The sequence below is a fragment of the Engraulis encrasicolus genome, chromosome 17, assembly GCF_034702125.1.
Source record: "Engraulis encrasicolus isolate BLACKSEA-1 chromosome 17, IST_EnEncr_1.0, whole genome shotgun sequence".
Lineage (NCBI taxonomy): Eukaryota > Metazoa > Chordata > Actinopteri > Clupeiformes > Engraulidae > Engraulis > Engraulis encrasicolus.
This window is the reverse complement of record NC_085873.1, coordinates 34,214,271-34,229,531: the sequence shown is the minus strand read 5'-3', so window position 1 is coordinate 34,229,531 and position 15,261 is coordinate 34,214,271. Positions and strand designations below refer to the sequence as shown.

General features: G+C 45.1%; 1 protein-coding gene across 1 annotated transcript in view; it reads right to left on the bottom strand.

Annotated features, from left to right (window-relative positions):
- Nucleotides 1–10,984, bottom strand: part of LOC134466792 (rho GTPase-activating protein 44-like) — a 136,593-nt gene extending 125,609 nt beyond the window's left edge. Inside the window, exon 1 of the mRNA XM_063220668.1 lies at nucleotides 10,688–10,984. Within this exon, the coding sequence (XP_063076738.1) occupies nucleotides 10,688–10,740 (53 nt within the window). The 5' untranslated portion in view covers nucleotides 10,741–10,984. The remainder of the gene's footprint in view (nucleotides 1–10,687) is intronic.
- Between the last annotated feature and the right edge of the window lie 4,277 nt (nucleotides 10,985–15,261).

Here is a 15,261-nt window from a genome sequence, read left to right as displayed (position 1 = left end):
TAATTCAATAAGAGCAGGGAAGAATATTATATCATATTCCCATGTTGCTCAGAGTGGAAAGAAGATGAGGAGAGAGAGAGAGAGAGAGAGAGAGAGAGAGAGAGAGAGAGAGAGAGAGAGAGAGAGAGAGAGAGAGAGAGAGAGAGAGAGAGAGAGAGAGAGAGAGCGATGGAGAGAGAGGGAGAGAGAGAGAGATGGATGGATGATAGAGAGAGAGAGAGAGAGAGAGAGAGAGAGAGAGAGAGATGGATGGATGATAGGAGAGAGAGAGAGAGAGAGAGAGAGAGAGAGAGAGACAGGCATAAGAACACATGAGAGACATAAAAATAGAATGGAAGAATACAACTGAAAGGAGAGAGGAGAGAGAACGAAAGGAGGATGGCGGGGGAGTCGGGTAATATTATGGTGGCGTTAGTAAAGGGAGGAGTCTGCATATAAGCATGATGGCTTTATATCACTATGGGAAAAGCCTACTTTACATTGTGTGTGTGTGTGTGTGTGTGTGTGTATGTGTGTGTGCGTGCGTGCGTGCATGCATGTGTGTGCGCGCGCACGTGTGTCCCAACATAGCCTTAGAGACTCAGTGTACGTAGTCCCAATGTGCTCAGAACAGCTTTCATATTCTGATCACGAGGTTGCATGCGGACGGCAACACTAAGTCTAAGCATGTTTGTATTGTCAGTGACAATTGACAGATTACCCAACACTCGACTATGGCAATGATTGAGGAGAAACCATCTAGAGACAAAGATAGACGTGGGTGTGTTTGTAAATCTGTATGTGTGTGTGTGTGTGTGTGTGTGTGTGTGTGTGTGTGTGTGTGTGTGTGTGTGTGTGTGTGTGTGTGTGTGTGTGTGTATCAGGGCTTAACACTAACACACGCCAGCTAGCCAAATGCGGGTGAATTTCGGCGTTGGCTAGTAGATACCGAAGGTTCACTAGCCATTCTGGCGGGTCCGTTACTATTCTGAATGATGAGGCACCGCATTTTGTAGTTTTTTTCCTCTGACCGTCTTTGCTACAAAAGCAATACAATGCGATTTCGCGAGCCTACAATACCCATGAAGCACCTGTGTCACGTGTCACCTGTGGCCCACGCACGCCAAGAATCTGATGTCTTGCGAAGAGGAGTGGCAGCGAGCTACGAAAAAGTTAGTGTCAAGCACTGGTGTATATATGTGTGTGTGTGTGTGTGTGTGTGTGTGTGTGTGTGTGTGTGTGTGTGTGTGTGTGTGTGTGTGTGTGTGTGTGTGTGTGTGTGTGTGTGTGTGTGTGTGTGTGTGTGTGTGTGTCATGACTGCCATTTGAACAAGGCTGGCTTTGCGCTGTGGTCAGAGTGCATAATTTATATTTTATCGTCATGCAACTAGAGACATATGACATATGACTGTCACCAATGTATGTACAGTGTCTTCAGCAAGGAGAAGAGATGGCGATCAATGTCCACCTTCATTTGAGACACAAAAGATCTGAGTTCAAAGTCTTATGAAATGGCAATGCTAAGCCTTTGTTGCAATGACTGCATTAGTCAAAAATACGATCTTCACTCAAGAAAGGTGGCTTATTTTTTGTATTACTTTGGTATGAATTGAGCTATATAAAGACACTTTATGATTGTTGTTATGATTATTATTATGTATATTGTTGTTATTGTTGCTGTTGTTGTTTACTCACATTCACGCATCTGAGTAACTCCATCAGGCCATTTGTCAACATGAATTGTTTTTGACAAATAAGTAATTATAACTATCACCATATCACCAATGGCAGTTAAAGGAATAGATATAGGAGTGATTTGTATCTCTAATAGTACTTAAAGGGGTATGCCACTATTTCGGGGCTTAATACAGTTAAAACCGTTGGCCAGGGTTTATAAAGGTGGTAAAGTGTCTTATTTTTCATGTAAGCCGTTGTCTTGCTTTAAGACAAGTTAAAAGAGGGAGCATGTCGCTAAGCTAGTGAAGCATGTAGCATGTCTTTAAGGGGACAGGATTAAATCAGACGCAGTTGAACAATGGGGGTCTCCTCCACCATTTATCAGGGGTTCCAGGCACTGCTGTGGATTTGGCTACACGACAGGCCATGTATCTTGGAAAGAAGAAATTCGCCCAAGCCTGTCAGAGTGAGATATAGTATAGGGCTGGTTGGCCATACCATTTAGTGGGGGTGAGATGAGAATTGTGAGATTGTGAGAGGCAGAAATAAAAAAAATAATACTGATGTTTCTGAACTTCATAAATTGGTAGAGTCAGATTATATTCATATATTATACACACACACACACACACACACACACACACACACACACACACACACACACACACACACACACACACACACACACACACACACACACACACACACACACACACACACACACACGTGAGCCAAGTAGGTTGGTAGTAAGTGACTGAGTCTGAGTGCTACTATACTTCCTGGCGTGGTGCTGACTCACTCCCTGGTGCCATTTACAGGTTTATTTTTCCAACCTTGTCAGTCCCTCCAGTCTAGCCATTAGCCTGTGTGGCATGGCACCACCACCACCACCATGGGCCTGGGTTAGCTCAGGGCATTAGCAGGGTATCAGGTATATTTAGGGGGCACCCGAGGGTGTGTGTGTGTGTGTGTGTGTGTGTGTGTGTGTGTGTGTGTGTGTGTGTGTGTGTGTGTGTGTGTGTGTGTGTGTCAGAAAAGGGGGGATGAGAGAGAGAGAGAGAGAGAGAGAGAGAGAGAGAGAGAGAGAGAGAGAGAGAGAGAGAGAGAGAGAGAGAGAGAGAGAGAGAGAGAGAGAGAAATGGCACATAGTGAGAGAAAGGCTGTTAGTGTGTGAACAAGAGAAGAAGAGAAATGGAGACCAATACAAATATTGTGGAAAAAGAGGAGGAAAGAGATGGGAGAAAAAAGAAAGATAGATATGGAAGAGAGGAAACAGGAGAAAATATCAAATGAAAAGTGAAAGAAATATTCTAACAGACGGTGAGTAGGAAGACTAGGGAGAGAGAGAGAGAGAGAGAGAGAGAGAGAGAGAGAGAGAGAGAGAGAGAGAGAGAGAGAGAGAGAGAGATTGATAGATGATAAGAGAGAGAGAGAGAGAGACAGACAGACAGACAGACAGACAGACAGACAGACAGACAGAGAGAGAGGTGGAGACAGAAAGAGAGACAGAGAGACAGAGAGAAACACTGACAGAGACAAAAAGGGACAGAGAGGGAGAGATCTCCTTAAGATAGAGATGATGATAAGAGTGAGTGGGGGAACACCAGTCTGCTTTTAGCCTGGTGGGGGGTACAGTAATTCAATCCCTTAGGGGGCCACTGGCATGTACGCCTACACTCCGAGTCCGACCCCGGCCTGTGACTCATCCAGACCACCACACACACAGGGAAGAGGGGACAAAGGGGTCAGCTGTCTCGGGCCCAGGGAGATGGGGGGGAGCATAGTTGGGTCCTCATTACATTTAATGTATTGAGTGGGGGGGCCCTTTCAGATGATTTGGTGCTTGGCCTGACCAAAGCTGTCAGCAGCCCTGACCTCACACGTGACCCATGGCTCATGGGGAGCCTATGGGCCTGCATTGGAGAAGTACGTAAGGACATATGACCTAACAACCTTTGCAGTGCTAGCCTCTTACTGCAGATGGGGTCGCCGGCGGGCCTATCCACTATTTGCTGGAAATACTCAACTACATCATAATAACATTGCTATGACAGTACAGAGAGCCTTAAAAAGTAACAGATTAAGACATAGCTATTACAATTTTGGTGACAATATGGTTATAACATGGGCTCTGCGCTAAGGGGTTAAATCTCATCTAACTCACTACAGTCCCCTGGTCCCTGGCCAATACCAAATTCCCTGGACCTTTACAGTAAAGTACAGCTACCACAAGTCGCATCAATGTACAGAAGCCTGGCCACACCTAGGCCTACCTAGTGACGCAACACCTTTGGCATTGCTACAACGCTAAGTCAGGTGAAGAGCAATGCCAGTTTCTGAGCTCCGGAGAACTCGGGAACTCCACCCACTTCGTCGGGAAGCAATCAACTTTGAGCAGCTCCAACGGCCCTGGGTAGAGGTGTGTTGAAGGCAGTGTGACGTGGTTTAAGCAGAGACATTCTATTGCGACTGACCAAATGTTTGTTTTAAACTTCAGCACAGCTTTTTCTGGCCTCGACCAATAGCAAACCAAGGGAGGTGGGCCAACCATGCGGTTTGAGAAACGTTAATTCGTTATGCGCTAGATCAGACCAAGTCTCGAGGAGATTTGAAAGTCGATGATAATCAGCAGTCTAGCATCAATGCAATGTTGAGCTTACAAAATCACTCTTCATGGTTTAAAATCAGTTATTCACGTGTTATGCATACAGTTGTCTGTGTGTAGCTGATCTTTGAATTCAGTCAGTGCAACAATGTCCACATTGTCCACACGCTGCCTTGGGGAAATGTCACTACTAGGCCTACTCGAACTGGGCTTTAAGTAGGACAGCGGTAGCCCGGCGGCATAAGGGGTGACCTGTGACAAAAAGGTCAAGTTCAAGTTCAAGTTATTTATATTCGCATTTTATACAACAGCGACATTGTTTGGAGCGATTTGATGTAGCCTACTGTGGTGCACCCAAGCAATCACCGTGGATAATGCGGAATGAATAAAAAACATTGTCCAATGCCTGCCTGCGTTTTTGGGCAATGCATCCGTAAGCCCACATCAGACACACACAAAAAAAGTAGAAACAGCTAAAATTAAGTTATTTGACAATCACAACTCTTGAATGAATTTTTAAAAAGTAATCGGCTAAAGAGATTATTCCAGTCACCCTTCCCTCTACAACTCTCTTACTGTGTTAAGTACCATAAATAAGCAGCCGACGGCATGGTAGAGTCAAAAATCAGCTTTGCCCTGGATTAGGGAAATAAAAGCATAATTTGGAGATGGGTTTATCACAGAGGATGAGAGACCTTTGTTACTACTGTTAAAAATGGCCGACAGCCAGATTAGGGATTATCTCGAATAGTGCAATGAGTTATTTAGGAAGGTGAGTGGGCAAACAATGATGGCTTTAGCGGGATTAAATTTGTCCTATGTCTGGGGTCTGGCACTGGCTCAATGAGCTAAAGGACGCCGTATCATTATGCCGGCCCGGTGACCAGGGTTCGATTCTGACCCAAGGTCCTTTGCTGATCTTTTCCCCCTCTCTCTGTCCTGCTCATTTCCTGTCCCGCTCTCCCACTGTCCTGTCCTGAATAAATAAAAGGCATAAAAGCAACAAAACATATTCTAGCCCATCTTAAAGGTCTGATGACATGCTTTTGACGTTTTGACGTTAACATAAAAAATAATTCCTAATGATTTATATATGAATTCTAGAATTCACCTATTTTACAAGTTATAACAAAACGCAGCTATTTGGACAAATTTCACTTGACAAATTTCACTTCACTTGCACCATCCTGTGTCCTCTCTCTTTCTCTGTCTCTCTCTCTCTCTCTGTCTTTCTCTCTCTCCCTCTCTACCTGACTGTCACTTTCTATTGGTGTTTCATTTTTTTTTTGCTCATTTCATTTTTTCTTTTGTTCCTTCTTTCCCCTCCTCCTCCACTCCATTTGTATTGGTGTCCATTTCTCTTCCTCTCCGTCCCCTCGGTAGTTTTGCGGTAACACTTTATTTGAATGGTTCACTAATTACAGTGGATCTACCACATTAGGTAGGCTACAGTGCAATAACCAGTGAAGCAATATTTAATACCAGGTAATACCAGTCTAACACCATGTACCAATTTTCTACTTACATCACACACAAACACATCCACTGTAATAGTGAACCATTAGAATAAAGTGTTACCTGGTTGTTGCTGCTTTCTCTACCCCTTACTATGTTATTCTTGCAAAACAAACACAGCTGATCACATTCAACACCACTGAAGACACACACACGCATACGCATACACACACACACACACACACACACACACACACACACACACACACACACACACACACACACACACACACCCCAACCACACGTTGGTGAGGTTGGCATATGCCTACAAACAGAGTATAGCGGCCCTGGTCCATTGTAGCATGGCAGGCAGCAGTGCCGGGTCTTGCAGGGTCAGTACCATCAGCAGTGCTGGGCCTTACTGGGTCAGTACCATCAGCAGTGCTGGGCCTTACTGGGTCAGTATCAGCTGGGCTGGGCCTTACCGGGTCAGTACCATCAGCTGGTTCTGATGCTTGCTGAGTCAGTACCATCAGCAGTGCTGGGCCTTACTGGGTCAGTATCAGCTGGGCTGGGCCTTACCGGGTCAGTACCATCAGCTGGTTCTGATGCTTGCTGAGTCAGTACCATCAGCAGTGCCGGGCCTTGCCGGGTCAGTAGTACCATCAGCAGTGCCGGGCCTTACTGGGTCAGTATCAGCTGGGCCGGGCCTTACCGGATCAGTGTACAATCAGCTGGTTCTGATGTTTACTGTGCCGCTCGCTGTGTCCCTGTCTACGGAACACAACTAATTGGCCCCGGCTGTTCCTCCGAGGGTGTGTGTGTGTGTGTGTGTGTGTGTGCATGTGTGTGTGTGTGTGTGTGTGTGTGTGTGTGTGTGTGTGTGTGTGTGTGTGTGTGTGTGTGTGTGTGTGTGTGTGTGTGTGTGTGTGCATGTGTGTGTGTAGTAGTAGTAGTAGAGTAGTAGAGTAACTTTATTGATACCCGGGGGAAATTAAGGTGTGTGTGTGTGCGTGCGTGTGTCAGGGGCGGTTCTAAGGGGTGGCAGGGGGTGGCATTTGCCCCCCCAGAAATATGATTTGCCACCCCAATTAAGAGCCCTGATTGTGACCAATAGCCTTAATGCTTGACATCATTTCAGACATAGAACTTTAGGTTGCAGGGTTTTACTTTAAGGGATTCACTGTATCACATAAGTGTGTGTGCCGATTATATAGTGTTTATAATTTTCCCTTAGTGTAGGAGCATGCCCCCCTGAAATACACTTCGCCACCCCTTTGCCACCCCAAGAATAAATGTCTGGAACCGCCCCTGGTGTGTGTGTGTGTGCGAGTGTGTGTGCATCTGGTATATCCCATTACAGAGGTGCCACACCTTGAGAGCTGAGGGCTTTAAGTTGCTTGGCGTGCATTGTACAGACGGGTGTCAATTGATGTCTTTCTGTCCCCTCACACCCCCCACCCCCCACCTCTCTCTCTCTCTCTCTCTCTCTCTCTCTCTCTCTCTCTCTCTCTCCTCTCTCTCTCCTCTCTCTCTCTCTCTCTCTCTCACACACACACACACACACACACACACACACACACACACACACACACACACACACACACACACACACACACACACACACACACACACACACACACACACACACACAGACACAGACACACACAGACACACACACAGTGTTTTCCTCCTCTGTATTCACACATCAGCCAACCAAACCATTTTCACCACATCAATTAAGGGACCACATTCTGTGTCTGTCTGTCTGTCTGTCTGTCTGTCTGTCTGTCTGTCTCTCTCTCTCTCTCTCTCTCTCTCTCTCTCTCTCTCTCTCTCTCTCTCTCTCTCTCTCTCTCTCTCTCTCTCTCTCTCTCTCTCTCTCTCTTTCTCTGTCTCTCTCACACACACTAACACACACATACTTGTGTGCTTTCCTCTGTATTCACATGTAAGCCAACCACTAAACCACTTCCACTTGCATCGGTTAATGGGCCACATTCAGGCTTTGAATGACCATCGGGGACCAGACAGATGTAAGACAAGACAAGAAAAGACAAGACAAGACAAGACAAGACAAGATGAGATAAGATAAGATAAGATAAGATAAGATAAGATAAGATAAGATAAGATAAGATTTAAAAGACAAGACAAGACAAGACAAGACAAGACTAGACAATACAAGATAATGACAAGACAATGACAAGACAATGACAAGAAAATGACAAGATAATGACAGTATAATAATAATGCATTTTCGATTACACATAATTGATTCTTGATTTTGACATGGCAACAGTCCCAATTCCCCGATCGGGAAAAGAAAGAGGGGATGGCCAAAGAACACCTGGCGAAGGAGCGTGATGACAGAGCTAAAGGGGATGGGGCTGTTCTGGGATGGAGCACAGGCCAAAGCACGAGACAGGGTTCAGTGGCAGTGCATGATTGCGGCCTTATGTCCCAGCCGGGACGAAGAGGATAAGTAAGTAAGTAAGTACAGTCCCAATTAAAACTCACACAATAAAGATAAGAAAAGGTATAGTTAATGTGACATGACATGGTTGCATAAATGTTTTCCTTTTACCCGAGCCCTGTTGTCACTTTCACAACAAAAAAAAATCACAAGCCAACCTCCTCCCCTGCTAAGGAGAAGTGGTTGCACACCCTTTTTCTTGTCTCGTGAACAGCACATGGAGGACGTTGTCCATAACAGGGATCCAAAACGTGCTAGCCTTGCAAGCTAACAACATAGGAATGTGTAGGAAAATATATGGTCATTCCTGAGAACAACCCCCCCCCCCACCACCACACACACACACACATGTAGAAACAGAGAGATAGAGATAGAACGAGAGAGAGAAAGAGAAAGAGAGAGAGAGAGAGAGAGAGAGAGAGAGAGAGAGAGAGAGAGAGAGAGAGAGAGAGAGAGAGAGAGAGAGAGGTGTACTCTGAGGTGGACACACTCACACACACACTTTACTCTTACGGCAGGCAAATCCGAGGAAAAGGGGTGGGTGGAGGAGTGTGTGTGTGTGTGTGTGTGTGTGGTGGGGGCACCCGCTGGTTTCACATATGTCAGCTTTCATTGCTAAAGAGTAGCCTGCCACAGCCACACATTGACTTGAGGGAGCGAGTGAGTGAGAGAGAGAGAGATAGAGAGAGAGAGAGAGAGAGAGAGAGAGAGAGAGAGAGAGAGAGAGAGAGAGAGAGAGAGAGAGAGAGAGAGAGAGCGGATGGAGGGTAAAATATGCTGCGTCATGGCTCTGGGCGTCTGAGGCATCAGCTGAAGCCCTAGTGTTTCACTACGGCAGCAACCGGCTACGCTGTATACGGCCTGCTCTATAAACTCCACACGGAGGAGGAAAGGAGAAGGCATTAGAGGATAGGGTTAGGATGAAGAGAAGAGAAGAGAAGAGAAGAGAATAGAAGAGAAGAGAAGAGAAGAGAAAGAGAGAAGTGAGACAAGGCAAGAAAAGAGATGAAGAGGAGGGGAGGAAAAAAGAAGTGTGAGACAAGAGGAGAGGAGAGGAGAGGAGAGGAGAGGAGAGGAGAGGAGAGGAGAGGCGAGGCGAGGAGAGGAGAGGAGAGGCGAAGCAAGAAGAGAGAAGAGGTGTGGAAGAGAGGAGAGGAGAGGGCAGACAGGAGAAGAGAGGGAGGAGAGGAGGAGGGAATCAATATAATTTGTATTGATCCTCCTAGTAGTACGCAGCCAGACGGGCTGGTAATGGTAGCATATACCTGCCAATTTTGCTTGCAGGGTGTTTCTAAGGACAGTGAAACACTAATCAGTGCCTATAGGCCTGGCCTACTCCAAGGCACTACAGAAATAATTTGGGTCCTTTCGAATTATATAGTCTAAAAACAATAATAGGGTTAATTCAAAACTATGGATGGCAAATCCAGTGTGACACACCTTGAGAAAAACTGGCTATAATGCTATATTTATCAATGCCAAGGAAAGAGATTATGTGCTTTATTTATATTTTAACGGTTCAACTCTTATATTTTGCATTTGTCATGCACACAGTGAGACACATCCCATGCATATCCACAGTTGTCATGGGAACCTTACAAAGAGTAGACTACAGACTGACACATTTACATTGACACATTCCCAGTGCTGTCTGCGCTGCCATGCGCGTGGTGATTACCCACCAATGGCTGTCCCTACGTCCACGACATCACCAGTCTATCACGTATCTATCACCCTTGAACCACAAGATTTCACGTGACACCATGAATCCGAATAAATCGTTTTCAGCTGTATCTCTGACAGAACTTCCAACCAGGTCCGCTGAGACACACAGACTGACGTCGGTTGGGGGAAGACCGAGGCAGCCTGCGATTTTTGATCCATTATTCATTGGCTGGATGAAGCTGCTGAATAGCACAGTATGTTTACAACCATTTTCTAAAAACGGCCTGCTAGGCTGTAGCACAACTGAAAACCATAAGCTCGGACAGAGACAGACACGCGCGCAGTCACATCACACTCCAGAGCGCGCGATCAATATCGCAGATGGCCACCTCCATGGATTGAGATGCCACACCCCTTGACGACATTTGCACTTGTCTTGTCGCGTAATTGTGCCCGGCCTGTGCATTCGCTGATCCAACAGAACCCAGTGGTCTATACATAGGCTGGAGATGCCAGCCGTCTCGAAAGGGTCAATGAGTGACAGGCGACAACCTATGGCAGATTGGGCTCTGTGGCTCACACCTGTCCAAAAACCATGGCTTGCGCACACGGTTAAAACTACAAAACATCTCCATTTGATCCATGGAATTCCATAACAACAATCCAACGTTGTAGCCTATCTACTCATTTCGAAACAGACATGTAGGCTATTTGTGAAACCATTACACAGGGTTTCGTTCGACACACAGGCTATACCGCGAATGACTGCCCATTCATTCCGCGCCAGTTCATTCTGCATAAGATCAGCGAAATGTCAAAAGAGACACGCTTACCTGCCCACCGTTTGGTTAGCGAGCTGTCGCATTCGATTGAACTGTTTCTTCATCTTGCCGCTTTTCTGCGTTAACCCCGATGGCAAAAACTAGTCGGCATTCCTTACAGACAAACAGTCATGCTACAGTTGGACAAATCTTCATGTGAACGCACATCCTTTGATAATCCTTGCCATTTTACGCGAATAGCTTTTTCTCGCAAGAAAGACAAAGCTATTGGGAACCGGATTTCACAGCATTTTCTGTCCTTGGCCAGCTACTCCGTTGCTCTGGGATGCTGGACCAATTTCTCCTCTCCGGTCAGGATGACAGCTCAGGGGCCGACGTTGACTTGCGGTGCATTGTGGGAGTCGTAGTTGTTATCTGTAGTAAGAAAGGACACAAAGAAATCACACTGGAAATAAGAAAACGTCATCACCAGTAATTTCATGAGGTCATTATATACTCAAATGTAGTTCCATTGCGACATTTTACTAATTTCACAAAAAATAAACACACATTGGAAATGTCCCATAACGCAAAACAGATGCGATGACAAACCAAAGATGCGAAACAAATGCTGCCTATTTGAAGTGACCAACCTATTGTGCGTCAAAGAAAGAAAGAAAGAAAGAAAGAAAGAAAGAAAGAAAGAAAGAAAGAAAGAAAGAAAGAAGAGACATTGGGAAAGATAATGGATTGGTTGGTTGGTTTAAACTAATGGACTAAAACATTAATTTGGCTTATTCATTCATTCATTCATTCATTCATTCATTCATTCATTCATTCATTCATTCATTCACTATCTGCACTGTGGCACTGTCAAATAATGGTCCGTGTACCGTCCGTTCATTTGATTCCCTAATCAGGATTGATAATCCTAATCTTGACTATTGACACTGTAAAATGACATAATGCTCCTTCACGTTCATGAGCACACAGCACCACCTTGTGGAACAGAGAACAGAGAACAGAACCAGTGTCTGCACTGTAGGCCTGCAATGCTTCAAAATGGATGCTAAACTATTTATTTACCATTTTTTATATACTTACCACTCAATGAACTATTTGCCTATTTTAGTAGCAAGTCGGATGCATGTGTATCAAAATGTCTGTCACTTAGTGCACAAGAAAATTATAATGAAAAAAAAAAAAAAAAAAACAACAACATGTAAAACATGGTGAGTGCTCCAACCCATCCCTGTCTTGATTCCTCAGCCATGTGCAGGGCCGGATTAACGCACAGGCTACATATGGCTGCAGCCTAGGGGCCCCCACCTGCCAGGACAATGCGTCGTTGGGAGGCGGGGCGCTGCACAGTGGCGACCTGCAGCACAGTTTGTTTGTTTGGCGGAGTGTTACTTGTTTGTTTGTTTTGTCCTACGTGAGTTAAATTGAAAATAACGTAAATAAGTTCGACCACGGTCATTGCAGGCCACCATGAGCCGTTTATGGACATTCGTTTTATTATTGTTAGTCGCCGCGGTTGTGTTCTCAGCAAGCAAACCAGCCGGCGAATCTGGGGAACACATACGCTATAATAAGGACTTTCTCTTGCAACTTCGTGATCGCACGTACGACTGGATATCGGATACAATACCTGCGGAGATTACAAGGCACAGCACCAGTAGTAGAGCTGGGCAGAAGAGAAAACGTGGGAAGCGAGGAGGAACGCGCTTAAAACTCAGAAGTAGGAAATCAAAAGTGCCCCTTCCCACAATCATCTTAGCAAACGTACGTTCGCTCAAGAGGAAAGCGGACGAGTTGCGAGCAAACACTCGCTACTTGTACGAATACCGGGAGGCCTGCGTGCTAGCCTTCACCGAAACCTGGCTGAATCATGCTGTGCCAGACTCGGAGGTCTGTCCAGAGGGGTTTTCAATCACTCGACTGGACCGCTGCGCTGAGACCACGGGCAAGGAGCAAGGAGGAGGGGTGTGTCTTATGATAAATGACCGATGGTGCAGGACAACTGTGGTGAGGAAAAAAATATGCACCCCGGATATTGAACTTTTGTCCCTGTCCCTCCGACCGTCGTATTTACCTCGTGAATTTCCACAAATATTTTTGACTATTGTGTATATACACCCAAAAGCTAATGCAGACAAAGCAGCCGAGGTGATCTATAACATCACTCAGGAGTTTGACGAAATTTCCCCTGATGCACCCAAGTTTGTATTGGGCGACTTTAATAACTGTACACTCAAACGTGCGCTGCCCACTTACTCCCAGTATGTCACATGCCCAACAAGAAATAATAAGGTCATAGACTTGTGCTATGGATCCATTCCCAAGGCATATTCATCCTGTGCAAAAGCACCCCTGGGTAATTCAGACCACAACACTATCCTGTTGAGACCCACTTATAAGCAGGTTCTAAAACGAGTTAAACCTACTGTTAAGCAGACTCAGGTGTGGCAGGAGGACAGTGTGGAGACCCTGAGAGGGTGCTTTGAGTCAACAACATGGAGCACCTTTGAAAACTCCTCTGCCGACCTGCATGAGATGACCGAGGTCATTTCAGGTTACATAGACTTTTGTGTGGAGACAGTGATTCCCAAAAAGACCAGCAGGGTGTACCCAAACAATAAACCCTGAGTCAGAAAACAGTTGAAGGGGGTATTAAATGAGAAAAAGAGAATATTTGCTGTGGGAAGCAAACAGGACATGAAAGAGGTGCAAAGGAAAGTCAATAAGGAGATCTACAAAGCTAAATGCCAGTATAGAGACAAGGTACAAGAGACTTTAATGGCTGGAGATTCGCGGTCTGCATGGGTGGGCATTAAGTTGATGGCAAATGCCCCATACAAATCAAGCAAAAGCGCAGAACAACAAATAGATGATAGAGCTCAGTATCAGTTGGCCAATGACTTGAATGATTTTTTCACCCGCTATGAACATGTGGCCAAAGATGGTGATTCTATTTGGCAACAGGAGGAGTTACAGGACAATGGGACTGTGGGGATATTCACCATTAAGGAGGACACAGTGCGGCGGGTGTTTGAGAGGACCAACATCCGGAAGAGTCCTGGGCCTGACAACATAGGAGGCAAGGTGCTGAGATACTGTGCAGCACAATTGAGTGGGGTCTTCTGCTCCCTTTTCCAACACTCATTGGATACTCAAGTGGTCCCACGCATTTGGAAAAAGTCACACGTGGCCCCCCTTCCCAAAGTCCCTCATCCATCAACCCCTAAGGACTATAGGCCCATTTCCCTCACCTCACTTGTAGTCAAATCATTTGAGAGGATTGTGAAGACACACATCATCAACTCTTGCCAGCAGGCCCTGGATCCACTCCAATTCGCTTATAGGCATGACAGAGGAACAGACGATGCCATTCTCACACTCTTGGATTATATTTATATGCACCTGGAAGGTGCTAAGACACATGCTCGTGTCCTCTTTGCTGACTTCTCTTCAGCTTTTAATACTATACACCCACACATTTTAGCTGAAAGACTGAAAAAAGACTTTTGTTTTGATTTTAAATTGATTAATTGGACTATGGACTTTCTGCAGGGCAGAGCACAGCAGGTGAAGGTAGGCAACATCTTGTCAGATGTGCGACTTACCTCTATCGGAACTCCACAAGGTAGTGTTCTCTCACCCTTGCTTTTTATTTTGTATACTGACAGCTGTCGTAGTAGTCACCCTGGCTGCCACATAATTAAGTATGCGGATGACACAGCCGTGGTAAGCCTGCTGAACCACAATGAAACCACGCATGGTCCAGTACTGGAGGAATTTGTCAACTGGTCGAAGAGGTCTAACCTGCACCTCAACATTTCAAAAACAAAAGAGATTATCTTTGATTTTAGACAAAAAGCATTACCAACTCCCCCCTCAATTATTGGAGGAGAGGAGATTGAAGTGGTGACTGATTATAAATACCTTGGTCTGATTATAGACCACAAGTTGTCATGGGACAGTTGTGCAGATGCAATTTACAAAAAGGGTCAACAACGTTTGTATTTCCTAAGGAAACTTAACTTTTTTAATGTTGACAACACCATTTTAACCTTATTTTACAAGTCTTTTATTGAAAGCGTTCTCTCCTATGGTATGGTATGCTGGTATGGTCACTCTAAAGTGACGCACAAAAGTAAACTGGGTAAAATTGTGAAAACATGTGGGAAAATAATGGGGCGTCAGCAAAATGAGCTTCATAAACTTTATTTAGATAGATTAACAAAGAAAGCGGATAAAGTTTGTACTGACACTACCCACCCCCTCTCAGTTCCAGTTCCAAACACTCCCTTCAGGACGCAGGTATAGATACCCCTATATTAGAACGAATAGAGCAAAGAACTCCTTCATCCCCATGGCAATTAACGAATTGAACAAGATGTGGGAGATACATTCATGACATTATGGACTTTCATATTGGGTTAATGGATGCATTTGATCAGTGGTCTGTATTTATTACGTATTTATTTACACAGTAACTATATGTTTAGCTATTTATTGAGTGTATTTGTTGTACTGTATGTGTTTTATTGTAGGCCTATATGTTTTTATGCCATTCATTCTGCTGTGCTGTAAATCAAATTGCCTTTTTAAAGGACATTAAAGCTTTCAAGTCAAGTCAAGGA